This window comes from Ahaetulla prasina, chromosome 7, assembly GCF_028640845.1.
Source record: "Ahaetulla prasina isolate Xishuangbanna chromosome 7, ASM2864084v1, whole genome shotgun sequence".
Classification (NCBI taxonomy): domain Eukaryota; kingdom Metazoa; phylum Chordata; class Lepidosauria; order Squamata; family Colubridae; genus Ahaetulla; species Ahaetulla prasina.
In genome coordinates, this window is record NC_080545.1 from 101,864,870 (window position 1) to 101,879,232 (window position 14,363).

At 42.6% G+C, this 14,363-nt stretch overlaps 2 protein-coding genes across 2 annotated transcripts; both read right to left on the reverse strand.

Annotated features, from left to right (window-relative positions):
- Positions 1-83: 83 nt before the first annotated feature.
- On the reverse strand, positions 84-1,279 carry LOC131202610 (olfactory receptor 5V1-like). Its single transcript, XM_058191714.1, has one exon. The coding sequence runs from the start codon at positions 1,017-1,019 to the stop codon at positions 84-86; it is 936 nt and encodes a 311-aa protein (XP_058047697.1). The 5' UTR covers positions 1,020-1,279.
- A 7,963-nt stretch (positions 1,280-9,242) lies between these two features.
- On the reverse strand, positions 9,243-10,295 carry LOC131202381 (olfactory receptor 5V1-like). Its single transcript, XM_058191314.1, has one exon. The coding sequence runs from the start codon at positions 10,293-10,295 to the stop codon at positions 9,336-9,338; it is 960 nt and encodes a 319-aa protein (XP_058047297.1). The 3' UTR covers positions 9,243-9,335.
- Positions 10,296-14,363: the final 4,068 nt, after the last annotated feature.

The following is a 14,363-nucleotide window of genomic DNA, read 5'->3' on the forward strand; positions in this document are numbered from 1 at the left end:
TCCAGTCTTCTGGCAGTTCCCCTGTGCTCCAGGATCTTTGAATGAAGGCGATCCAGTTTTTCCTTCATTGTCTTCCAGGAAACTTATCTTTCCTTCTCCTGACTGCCCAGAAGTTTTTGTAGGGCCCCTTTGACTTCCTTGTTTCTGAGGCTGTAGATTAGGGGGTTCAGCATGGGGGTGGCAACGCAATATAGGATGGAGACCAGAGTGTCTACTCCCAAGGAGTAACCCACCCTGGGATGGTTGTAATTTAAGTTGGCCATCCCAAAGTAGACAATGACTGTAATCAAGTGGGCACCACAGGTGGAGAAGGTCTTTTTCCTTCCAGTGCTAGAACGGATCTTCAGAATTGTAGATAAGATGTAGACGTAGGAAATGACAACAAGGAGGAAAGGAGAGACTCCTACAAAGACTGTTGTTATGTGAAGAGTCATCTCATTGACATAGGTGTCACTGCAAGCAATTTTCAAGAGTGGGGGAACGTCACAGAAGATGTGATGGATCTGGTTGTTTCTACAGAAGGCCAAATCAGTGGCCAGGGCAGTGTGAGTGGCAGAGTCAACCATGCCCCAGATCCACGAAGCCGTAGCCAGAGGGACTCGCACCCACTTACTCATCAGTTGAGAATAGTGCAAAGGTTCGCAGATGGCCGCATAGCGGTCGTAGGCCATCACAGCCAGCAGGGCGCATTCAGTTCCTGCAAAGGTCATCAGAAAGAACATCTGGGCCATGCACTCGTTGTAGGAGATGGTGGGCTGTTGGCGCAGGAGGTTCACCAGGATGGTGGGAAGGGTGACCGAGGAATAGCAAATGTCTAAGCAGGCCAAATGGCTGAGGAAATAGTACATGGGACTGTGGAGGCGTGAATCCAACTGGATCAAAATGAGAATGACTGAATTGGCCACCAAGGTGATGAGGTAGATGGCCAGAAACAGCAGAAAGAAGAAAGGTTGACCTCTGGGCATGCCAGAGAAACCCAGGAACAAGAACTCCGTCAGGGTCTGATTGCCACCTTCCATGAGGTCCCTCAAGCTGTGGTGGACAAGGTTCAAATGCAGCAGAATTCAGGAGTAGCTGCTCCTTTCAAATCACAGCATGAAGAAGCCGCTTCAGAGGCATGAGTGAACTCTAGACTTCTCCAAAGGCCATCTGGAATAATTAAATGTGTTGCATGAATATCAAAACCATCAGGTAGGAGAGAGATGATTCGGGGGGGGTGTTTATGGAATGAATTAAGTAAGTTTGCAAATACAAACTGAACCCCTGCAGTTATTTCTGCCCCAAAGCCATTTGACACACATGCTATGCATGATGAGTTGTTTCCCCATTTGCAACCCTTTGCAAAGATGTAGTATGGGAATTGTAGATGATGGACGCAGCTGGGAATGAATCCACGGACTGGATCTTCCCAAAACCCTTCACCTGTTTTGGGGGCTCATTGAAGGGACTCATCCATAAACTCATCCAATAGAGGGGAGTGGCTCAAGGTAATAAGCCACGTAGAATCTATGAGGAGTGATAGTAATGAAATATCGATCAGTGGGGCAGATACAACCTTAGGGATCATTAGGAGAGGTTCTTAATTAAGGTGCAAATTTCCCTGGTCCCAGCATTTGGGAGAATTTGAGCAAAGAATAAAATGAGTCAGGAACTATACCTTTGCATGGTGTGGAGCTACGAGCCGCAGCTGGTCACACGCAAGTCTTTGTTCGTGTAGCCCACTTAGATTGTCAATTTAGCTCAATTTCTGTGTCCCGGGAGCCACAATCACACCACTGGCCTGAGTCAACGCAGCAGCACAAGGTCCTAAAACCAAGATGGAAATGAAGCCAGTGTTACATGAAGAGGAGGTGCAGCTACTCAGAGCCTTCTAGGGAGACAGAAAGGTGGAAAGGATTCGATCTGTCTTCTGAGGAAGACTTCAGGGGTGTTTTCCTCCCAATGTTGCTGGGATGAAAAGGTGTGTGTGTGGGGGATGCAAAGGAAGAGGCTGTCTTTTTGCCTCGCTTCTGTCCTCTTCTCCTTCTCCACACCTTCATCAGCTCTCTGGACTTTCTCCTCCTTTCTGTGTCTTCCCTACTACACAGAATAACAGAAAAACAGAGTTGCAAGGGACCTTGTAGGTCATCTAGTCCAACCCCCCCCCACCCAAGCAGGAGACCCTACACCGTTTTTGACAAATGGTAGTCCAGTCTCTTCGTGAAAGCTCCCACAACTTCCGAAGGCAACTTCTGTTCCATTGGTTGATGGTTCTCACTGTGAGGAAATTTCTCCTTATTTCTAGGTTGAATCTCTCCTTCTAGCTTCATCCAGGTGAGGATGAAGTTTCCATCCATTATTCCTTGTCTGGCCTTCGGGTGCTTTAGAAAATAACTTGACCCCCTCCTCTCTGTGGCAGTCCCTCAAATATTGGAAGGCTGCTGTCATGTCTCCCCTGGTCCTTCTCTTCACTAGACCAGGCATTCCCAGTTCCTGCAACCGTTCATCGTATGTTTTAGCCTTTAAGATGAAAAACTTTCCATTTTCCCCCCAATTTATAATAACAACAACAACAACAACAACAACAACAACAACAGCAACAACAACAACAACAACAGCAACAACAACAAGAGAGTTGGAAGGGACCTTGGAGGTCTTCTAGTCCAACCCCCTGCCCAGGCAGGAAACCCTACACCATTTCAGACAAATGGTTATCCAACATTTTTTAAAAAATTTCACAACTTGGAGCATTCACAACTTCTGCAGTTGTGTAGCTTGCTCAGCAAAATAGCAGGGGAGTAGGAGAGGAGTGGGAAAGAAAGCTTAGCTCCAGTAGGCATGAAAGAAAAAAAGAGGTGAGCTTCTTCTCACTAAAAACGTGCAATTTGTGCACCTTCCAGACTATGGTTGGTGTTGAGGCGCATCAGAAATGGTCAGCGCGTTAATCTCCCTCCCTCAGACACTCTCTCGCGGTGGCTCTGCAGCCCCTTTGCCCCTTGAGTTCCTCACCTGGATGAAGCTAGAAGGTGTAGCTTCTTCTTCCTTCCCAACTCCTCCGCAGACCTTTCTGTTTTAAGGAGGGTCTCGGTTACTTGCTTTCAACCTCTTTCAGGCATTGGAGATGCCATATCTGCCCTGCGTTCCTCCCGGGTTACACAAATGCTGGTGAAAGAAGCGACACAATTTTTATGGCGCCTGACGTGTCCCTGGAGATGATGACTTGCATCACAAAGGAGAAAAACCAAAGCAACTACGTGGTTCCCACTTGGGAGTTGCTTCTGAAAGCTTTGGAACTTTGGAATGAAGTCTGGAAGGAGAGAACTTTGACCAACAACTGCAGGGAAAAGGATGGAATGAATGTCCTCTGGATTTATGGGAATAAATTCGGGACATAACCTTCAATGCCTGGTGCCTTCAAGATGTATTTGCCTTCAGTTCTCATACTTCATCCATCTCTGCTGCTGGGAAAGAGAGGAGTTGAAATCTTGTGGCAGGCTCTGAGATATAGAAGGCCAAAGATTAATAGAATAGAATAGAATAGAATATTTTTATTTATAGTCCGCCCTTCTCCCGAAGGACTCAGGGCGGTGTACAGCCAAGAATAAAATACAGAAAGAAAACAACAATACAAAACTAAAAACAACCCTTAAAAAACCTATTTGATATGGCTACTTATAGATAAAATATCACCCTCTAAAATTTACAAAAAATTTAAAACCCATAAAATCAATTTGATAATTTAAAATTTAAGCGAGTCCAGCAAGACGAAATAAGTAGGTTTTAAGTTCGCGGCGGAAGGTCCTAAGGTCAGTAGTTGTCGAAGCCCGGGGGGAAGCTTGTTCCATAGGGTAGGAGCCCCCACAGAGAAGGCCCTCCCCCTGGGGGCCACCAGCTGATTGCTTGGCTGACGACACCCTGAGGAGCCCCTCTCTGTGAGAGCGCACCGGTCATTGGGAGATAGACGTTGGCAGTAGACGGTCCCGTAGGTATCCCGGTCCTAAGCCATGAAGCGCTTTAAAAGTAGTAACTAACACCTTGAAGCGCACCCGGAAGACAACAGGCAGCCAGTGCAGTCTGCGCAGGATAGGTGTTACATGGGAGCTCCGAACCGCTCCCTCAATAACCCGCGCAGCCGCATTCTGGACTAACTGGAGTCTCCGGGTGCTCTTCAAGGGGAGCCCCATGTAGAGAGCATTGCAATAGTCCAGACGAGAGGTAACAAGAGCATGAGTGACCGTGCATAGAGCATCCCGGTCCAGGAAGGGGCGCAACTGGCGGATCAGGCGAACCTGATAAAAAGCTCTCCTGGAGACGGCTGTCAAATGGTCTTCGAAAGACAACCGCCCATCCAGGAGCACGCCCAAGTTGCGTACCCTCTCCATCGGGGCCAATGACTCGCCCCCACCAGACAGCTGCGGCTGCAGCTGACTGTACCGGGGTGCCGGCATCCACAGCCACTCCATTTTGGAAGGATTAAGTTTGAGCCTGTTCCTCCTCATCCAGACCCGTACGGCTTCCAGACACCGGGACAGCACTTCGATAGCTTCGCTGGGGTGGCCCGGGGTGGAAAAGTACAGCTGCGTGTCATCAGCGTACAGTTGGTATCTCACCCCAACCCAATGGAACAGAAGTTGCCTTCAGAAGTTGTGGGAATTTCATCACAGGAAGCTTTCAAGAAAAGACCGGACTGCCATTTGTCAGAAATGCTGTAGGGTCTCCTGCTTGGGTGAGGGGTTGGACTAGAAGGCCTACAAGGTCCCTTCCAACTCTGTTAATCTGTTAAATATGATTAATTTGCTGAAGAGACTTAGCAGCCAAAGCTTTTGGTCTACATGGAGCAGTGGAGCTCAGCAGTTGGGCGTCTCTGCTCTATGATTTGTGCCACTGTACAGCTGGAGCTTCTGCAGCCGAGGGATGTGGCCAGAAGGTTTCTTGAGTCAACCGCATTCTGTGGTTTTTACATTATAATGAGTTTTCAGGTTATTAAAGTTCATCTCTTTGGGAAATTCTTGTTTTAGGCCAGTTTGAACCGGTCCTTATCAGAATTTCACATTCTTGTTGTTATTTCAACAAGAACCAGAAACATTAATGAAAGGATTCCTTTTGTTATTGACAACATTACTCAAAGGGAGCTTCTTTTCCTGCTTCCGTTACTATTGTGCTGGGAATTGATTGGCTACAGTTACCATTTGACTGGGATGTTATAGGATCTCCTGCCTTGAGCAGGGGTTGGACTAGAAGACCTCTAAGATCCTTTCCAGCCCTATAATTATATTAGATCAGAATGATTAGATAGATGATAGATAGATAGATAGATAGATAGATAGATAGATAGATAGATAGATAGACAGACAGACAGACAGAGATGGATGGATGATGGATGGGGAGGGAGAGAGAGAGAGAGAGAGAGAGAGAGAGAGAGATTCCCAGCTAGCTAGATGATAGATAGATAGATAGATAGATAGATAGATAGATAGATAGATAGATAGATAGATAGACAGACAGACAGAGATGGATGGATGGATGGATGGATGATTGGATGGATGGATGGATGGGAAGGGAGGGAGGGAGGAGAGAGAGAGAGAGAGAGAGAGAGAGATAGATAGATAGATAGATGATAGATAGATAGATAGATAGATAGATAGATAGATAGATAGATAGATAGATAGATAGACAGACAGACAGAGATGGATGGATGATGGATGGGGAGGGAGAGAGAGAGAGAGAGAGAGAGAGAGAGAGAGAGAGAGAGATTCCCAGCTAGCTAGATGATAGATAGATAGATAGATAGATAGATAGATAGATAGATAGATAGATAGACAGACAGACAGAGATGGATGGATGGATGGATGATTGGATGGATGGATGGATGGGAAGGGAGGGAGGGAGGAGAGAGAGAGAGAGAGAGAGAGAGAGAGAGAGAGAGAGAGAGAGAGATTCCCAGCTAGCTAGATGATAGATAGATAGATAGATAGATAGATAGATAGATAGATAGATAGATAGATAGATAGACAGAGATGGATGGATGGATGGATGGATGGATGGATGGATGGACGGATGGATGGGAAGGGAGAGAGAGAGAGAGAGAGAGAGAGAGAGAGAGAGAGAGATGAGCCTTCCTCCTGGAGTTGTGATGGCTCCATCATTAGTGGGTTTAAAAAAAGATTGGGCACCCATTTGTTCAGAATGGTATAAGGTCTCTTGCCTTGAGCAAAGGTTGGACTAGAAGACCTCTGAGGTCCCTTCCTGTCCTTTGATTCTATGTTCTACCTAATCCAGATGTGCCCAGGGGTGAGGAATGATTTGTTTTTCCATTATGGGAATGTCAACAATTACAAGCTCTTCTCTCCCCAATGATATTCAACACAATCATACTGCTGCCCATCTGGGTTGTGTGACCGCAGAGTTCGGGTTAGCGTAGGTCACATTGCAGGAATGTCTGGATGACAATTCGATGGAAGGATTTGGGGCTCAAATAAAGCCAGTGGTACAAAGAATTGTAAATATTTTATTTCATTTAGGGGAATAGTTTGTAGAGGAGAAATAATGGGCAAACAGAAATGGCTAACTTATCATGAGATACGACAATTTTGTCAAGGGGAATGTCAAATAAAACCAAGAGAAGAACTGGTGGTAGATGAATATAGTTATCAATGTTTTTTTTTATTTAAAATTATTAGAAAGATTTAAACGAGACAAAATAATCTACAGTTTTGAATACTGTAAAACTAAGTTTGAAACAGGATTGTTTACAAATGATAAAAGTGAAAATGATGGAAGTTGCTGATGTGGCTAAATTCACTTCTTTCATCAAATTAAAGACAAGATCTACGTTTATTACTAACTGGAAACCCTTATGGAATTTTGCATGAAATAGAAAAAAATAACATGATTTACAATATTTTTTTTTATAAAAAAGTTTTATTTTTACATTCATATCCAACAACTCATCCAATGTACAGTCATATACAATTAGTCGGGCTTTCCCAGTCACCACCCCATCCTTTTAACTCTCTTCCCTCTTCTACCTTCTTCTACTTTCCAGACCTTCCTCCCTTTCTCTTATCTACATCCTCTCCTCCCGCCACCCTACACCTTCCTTCTCCCTCTTCTACCCCTCCTCCTTCCTCTTCTCCCTCGTCTACCCCTCTTCTCCTCTTTTCTCCCTCCTACTCTCTCCTCCTTTCTCCCTCCCCACCATTCTAAAATGGTAGCTGGGCAGACCCGACCCTACATTCATTATATTTATACATCTTCAATAATCCCTGTACATTAACCATCACTCCATCCTCTACCCTCAACCCCCCCCAGTTCCCCTCCCCCTTACCCCCCACCCACCCCGACTTCCCAGAACAAAATGCAGGGTATCAAAACTAACAATCATAATCCAAAATAAATCCTAAATTATAATCTCTAGTCACTCCACACATGATCACACTCTCCTTCAAAAATATATCTAATACAAAATATTTCCTAAATTTACCCATATGCTATTCGATATTTTTTTTATCTGATACTTATTTTGAATATAATCAATCCACATTTTCCATTCTAAAATATATTTTTCTTGTGTATAGTCTTTCAAATAAGCAGAAATTTTTGCCATTTCTGCCAGATTTGATACTTTGAGTGTCCATTCTTCAATTGTAGGTAATTCTTCTTTCTTCCAATATTGAGCAATCAAAAGTCTTGTGGCTGTTATTAAGTTCAAAATCAATTTAGTCTCTATAGCTGTACAATCCATAATTATTCCTAGTAGAAAGAACTGTGGAGTAAACTTAATCTTCTTTTTCAGAATGTTCTGCATAATCCACCATACTTTAATCCAAAATGCTTTAACTTTTTTACAAGTCCACCATATATGGTAATAAGTGGCATCTTCACAATCACATCTCCAACATTTAGCCTGTACATTAGGATACATACATGACAACTTTTTGGGGTCTAAATGCCATCTATAAAACATCTTATAAAAATTTTCTCTCATATTTTGCGCTTGTGTAAATTTAACATTCCTCACCCAAATTCTTTCCCAAGTTTCCAACATTATTGGTTGCTGAAAATTTTGTGCCCACTTAATCATACAATCCTTAACCAATTCAGTCTCTGAGTCTATTTCTACTAATACATTATACAACCTCTTAATATGCTGTTGACCTTGATCTCTCATTTGTTTTAACAAATTATCCTCAGTTTGCTTAATACCTATTTTTTGATCTAATTTCCATCTAGCTTGTAATTGTCCATATTGAAACCATGTATAATTTTTCCCTTCTTCCCCCATCTTTTCTCTGGATTTTAATTGTAATTCCCCCTTTTCCATACAAAGGAGTTCTTTATAAGTAACTACCTCCATCTTTTGATATATATTTATATTTTCTATCATGTGTCTCGGGATGCCCATATTGGAATCTTTCCATCTAATTTATATTGATATTTCCTCCAGACCCTCAATAATGCATTTCTAATTATATTATTTTTAAATATATTATCTACTTTCTTATCATATAATAAATAGGCATGCCACCCATATAACAAACCATAACCTTCTATATTCAAAACTCTTTCCTCAGTTAAATTAATCCAATCAGTAATTAATGATAAGACAACTGCTTCATAATACAATTTTAAATTAGGCATTTTAAGACCCCCCCTTTCCCTTGTGTCCTGCATTATTTTTAATTTTATTCTTGGTTTTTTGCCCATCCATACAAAATTATTAACCCCCTTTTGCCATTCCTGTAATTTGATATCGTTCTTAAGTAGCGGTATCATTTGAAACAAAAATAGAAACCTGGGCAAAACATTCATTTTTATAGCTGCTATTCTTCCCAGCAAGGATTGTAACATCATGGTGCATCATTTCCTTTAAATTTAAATTTCCCTTATATTGTAGATAAAGTGAATTCCAGCCTTTTCACCACATTCTTTCCCATTGTGTGACAGATGGTGCCTACTGAGTGAGCGCTGGTGTGATGGATTATAGTGAAGTGGCAGGTTCCCAAGGAGGAGAGAGAGACAAGAGGCAGCACAGTCCGGAGATGAAGAAGAAGAGAGTTAGGACAGCCATTCAGAATAACAGAATGACAGAGATGGAAGGGACCTGGAAGGTCTTCCAGTCCAACCTTTTGCTCAAGCAAGAAACCTTATACCATTCTAGACAGGTGACTGTCCAGTCCCTTCTTAAAAGCCTCCAGTGATGGAGCTCCAGAGGGGAGCTAGACAAGGCACAGCAGAGCCTGGAGATGAAGAGGTAGCTACTCTCTAGAATCTCCAACCCTTCCTTCCCCTCCAACTGTTGCTATTTTACAAACAAGAATATGCAGAGAGGGCAGGAAAGTGATCCAATTTTTCCTTCACTGCTTTCCAGGAGAAGCATCTTCTTTCTCCTGAATGCTCAGGAGTTTTTGTAGGGCCCCTTTGACCTCCTTGTTTCGGAGGCTGTAGATGAGGGGGTTCAGCATGGGGGTGATGATACAATACAGGGTGGAGACCAGGGTGTCCCCCTCCAAGGAGTATCCCGCACTGGGACGGTTGTAATTCAAGTTGGCCATCCCAAAGTAGATGATGACGGTAACCAAGTGGGCAGCACAGGTGGAGAAGCTCTTTCTCCGTCCGGTGCTAGAACGGATCTTCAAAATTGTAGATAGGATGTAGATGTAGGAAATGACAACAAGCAGGAAAGGGCTCAGACCCACAAACACACTTGCTGTGTGAAGAGCCATCTCGTTGATATAAGTGTCGCTGCAAGCAATTTTCAAGAGTGGGGGAACGTCACAGAAAATGTGATGGATCTGGTTGGCTCCACAGAAGACCAAATCGGTGGCCAGGGCAGTGTGAATGGCTGAATCGAGAAGGCCCCAGATCCACGAAGCTGTAGCCAGATGGACTCGCACCTCCTTACTCATCAGTTGAGAATAGTGCAAAGGTTCACAGATGGCTGCATAGCGGTCGTAGGCCATCACAGCCAGCATCGCACATTCAGATCCAGCACATGTCATGAGGAAGAACATCTGGGCCATGCACTCATTGTAGGAGATGGTGGGCTGCCGGCGCAGAAGGTTCACAAGGATCTTTGGGACCGTGACCGAGGAATAGCAAATGTCTAAGCAGGACAAATGGCTGAGGAAATAGTACATGGGACTGTGGAGGCGTGAATCCAGCTGGATTAAAATGAATATCATTGAGTTGCCCACCAAAGTGATGAGGTAGATGGCCAGAAAGAGCAGAAAGAAGAAAGGTTGACCTCTGGGCATGCCAGAGAAACCCAGGAACAAGAACTCAGTCACCTGCAGGGTTTGGTTGCCACCTTCCATGAGGTCCATGAAGCTCTGGTGGACAAGGTTGGAACACAGCAGAATTTAGGAGTAGCTGCTCCTTTCAAATCACAGCATGAAGTTTCAGAAGCATGAGGTAACCACTGGACTTCCCCAAGACCTTCTGGAACAATTAAACAATGATTTGCATGAATAAAATAATCATCAGGTAGGAGAAATGATTCTGGGTTCCTTTCAGTCAGGTAGAAGTTTGTTACAGGTGTTCCTCTCAAACTTTGCATTCTCCAATTTGCACCTTTGTGCAAAGATGCAGAATGAGGATCGTTGGACACAGCTGGAAATGAACAACAGAATTCCTTCCATGGGCTGTGTTCCTCTAAGACACTTCACCTGTTTTTGTGGGTTACATTAATAATTCATCCAAAAAAATTTAACTAAATAGAGGGGGTGGCATGAGGTAGTAAGCCACATTTACTACCTAGGATTTACTAGGAGTGATACTAATTAAGTATTAACAGATAGATCAGATCCACTACCTTGGAGATTATTAGGAGGGGATCCTAATAGTTGTGCACATTTCTCTGCAGTCATAAAAGGAGATTTCTGGTCCCAGCATTTGGGGGAGTTTGAGCAAAGAATAAATATGTCAAGAATTATAAATTTTAGGCTTCTGGGTGGTGCCACCTTTCTCGTTGGGTGCTAATTTATGGCACTCCGCATTGAATATGGTAAAAGCCGGATTTAACAACTGATCCCGGCTTCATTTCTCTCTCTGGTTGAAAGAGAGAGACAGAGCAAGGGGGAGGAGTTGGGTAGATTCTCCTAGGGGCTTTGTTTTTGTAATACAAAGTCCTGAACGGTCGAATCCCCTTATTTACCCCTCCCCCACCTCCAGTATTCTCTGCGCTCCTGAAAAAGCAGGAAAAGAGGAAGGTGTCCACTTCTGCTAGCAATTGATTTCTTTTTGTGGATACGAAAAGCAGGCGGAACGAGTGTGAGGAACAATTATTGGTTTGCAAGTATTTTTGATTTTCTGACTTCCGCCCCCTTCAGTTTCGTTTAGAGAAACTGAAAAGCAGAGCGATACATCAAAGGGAGCTTTGCTGTTGAATCGAAACTGAATGGAGATTTTATCTTATTGTGTTTGACTGTGGACTGTTGGATTATATTACGCTGTTTAAGTACTTTATAAGGGGATTCTCAGCAGGAATTTTGTTATGGAGGTTCTTTCAGAAGAATGGATTCGTGACTTTATACAGGACTACACAGAAAGTATGTATTTAATTATTCAAAAATACGAATTGATAAAAATGGAGACGTTTTGGATGAGAGTTTGGAGCAAATTAACCAGTGCAATTATTCGGAAAATGGAATGGAGGACATACAAATAAAAGTGGATAAATATGAAGATTTGATCGTGAAGAAACAAGGTGATCTAAAGAAGTTTTCTTTAAATAGTTTGGATGAGCTGCCTGAATTTGTGCTACAGGAGATTGTCCTCAAATGGAAAAGACTCACAAGCTTAATGTTTCCCAAGAGTTCTCTTTTGGACTGATGGAATATACGGCAGTAATTTTTGGATTTCTGGACATAAGGAATTACTAGGAAATATTGTGATTGACTTTTAAAAGGAGCAACGAAGGAAAGACAGAGATTAATGCACCAAAAAAATGGCAAGAGACAAAAGTATTATTTTGAAACAAGGTTTTTAAATATTAATAGACAAAAATATTAGTGTCCCTGAAAGGCAATTTGTGATTATAAGAGACTAGATATTTGGATATACTGGATTTTGATGAGGAAGGACTAAAGTTGAATAGATATTGTAATTAATTAAATAATATTGTAATTTTTTTCTATTGAAATTTTATAAATTTTATAATCTGTTGTATTGAATTTTAAATAGAATATTCTTGAAAGATCTTATGTAAGAAAGACTTGGGGGGGAAATTATATGGTTATATGGTTATAGAAGCTATAAGGGAGATATTCTCTGAACTGGATTGGATTTTTATGCTTTAGCTGGTTTTAAATATTTTAGGATTAATTTGTTCTACTGATTTATATATTTTATTACTGTTTATTGTTAATTTTTTGAAGGATTTGGTTATGTAAGGAGGAAGTCAGAGCTAGAGAGGGAGAATTGGTATAATAGTTTTGGGAAAAATTTTTTTTAGCATATGTTTGTTTTATTTTTAACTATACCTTGTGTTTGTTCCGGGAAGCCAGGGGGGGAGGGGGAGGGGGTTTGTGAAGGGAGAGGGGTTGGGGGGAAAGGGGGAAAAATTTTCTTTGTAAAACTTTTTGAATAAAAAAAAAAAGAATTATAAATTTTAGTAATTATGGAGCTACAAGCTGCCTCTGATCACTCACAAGCCTTTGTTTGTACAAGACACTTAAGGCAGGCTACCAGGTTAATTCCATTTCTGGGTGTGGAAAGTGCTTGAAATCACCATCTCACCAATGGTCCACCCAGCAGCACAAGGTCCAAAATCCACAATGCCCATCATTGCATACAGAGGAGATGCAGCCACTCGGTCTGCTAGGAACCCAGAAAAGAGGGAAGGATTCTCCCTCCCTCTCAAGGAGGACTTTGGGGGTGGGGAGGAGTGGGAGAGTCATCCATCCAATGTGACTGGGATGGAAATTGGAGGTGGGGGATAAGACCATTTCAAGGAGGAGGAATGTCCAGAAATGCCCTGGAGATGGTGGCTGGAGATGACCGTGAAGGGAACGATTTCTCCTTAGCCATTGCTAGCGGTTTGGAAACCCATGCCTGTGACTTCTCGGGAGCATTGGGCAGTGAAGTTTGCAGAGAAATTTATGCTGCAATATAAACCATGAACGCTACTCCCATTAGCTCTGATCCTCATTTTGAGAGAGTAATTTTATATTGTTTGCTAACCCTATGACTATCATGAAGTGTTACCTTATGATTCTTGATGAATGTATCTTTTCTTTTATGCACACTGAGAGCATATGCACCAAGACAAATTCCTTGTGTGTCCAATCACACTTGGCCAATAAAGAACTCTATTCTATTCTATTCTATTCTATTCTATTCTATTCTATTCTATTCTATTCTATTCTATTCTATTCTATTCTATTCTATTCTATTCTATTCTATTCCTATTTTCTGTTCTATTTCTATCCTATCCTATCCTATTCTATCCTATCCTAATGAATCACCTCCTTCTTCTGATCCTCGGACTGTCTCTTTTGAGCTTCTCTCCAAATCCAGATATCTTCAGAGAGACTCAATCATCCAGGCCAAAGGTGCTTTTCAAAATGCAATTGGACTTTGTTAGTTTTTTTCCTTGAAAACATTTTGCATCTCATCCAAGAAGCTCCTTCAGTTCTGAAGAAGAACTGAAGAAGCTTCTTGGATGAGAAGCGAAACATTTTCAAAGGAAAAAAAAACCCCAAGAATGTCCAGTTGTCTTTTTGGGACCTCCTAGTCCGGACATTCATCAGGTCACCCTCTGGACTCTCTCCTCTCCTGCAAGGCTTCCTTTTTGTACCATCGAGATAAAAACCTTTCCCAGCTTCTTCTCAACGTGTGTCGCTTGTTCAATAGAAACACCTATTCTCTTTTTGAGGGGAGGGGGACAGGAAGAGGAGAGAAAGCTTTGCTCTACCAGGCATGAAAAAGAAGTGAGCTTTGTCTCACTAACAACATACAATTTATGCATCCTCCAGACAAGGGCTGGCCTTGAGGTGCATCTGAAATGGTTGGTGCCTGCATTAATCACCTCCCCGCACCCCTTTTCTCCAAATTGATCTGATATTTCTTTGCCCCTCATGCTCCTCACCTGATCAGAGTCTCCTGGATGAAGGTAGAAGGTATGTTTCTTCTTCCTCTTCCTCCTCTCCTTTTCCTACTGCTTGAAAACTCCCCAGTAGTCCTTTCTGTCCCGAGGAGGGTCTTAGTTTCTTGTTCTCAGCCTCCTTTAGACATTGGAGGTCCCATATCTGCCCTGCGTCCAACCTGTCTCGCACACAGAGCCAATGCTTGCAAAGAGAGAGAGAGAGAGAGAGAGTCAATTTTTATGGCACCTGACATGTCCCTGGAGATGACTTACATCACAAAGCCGAAGAATGAAGCAT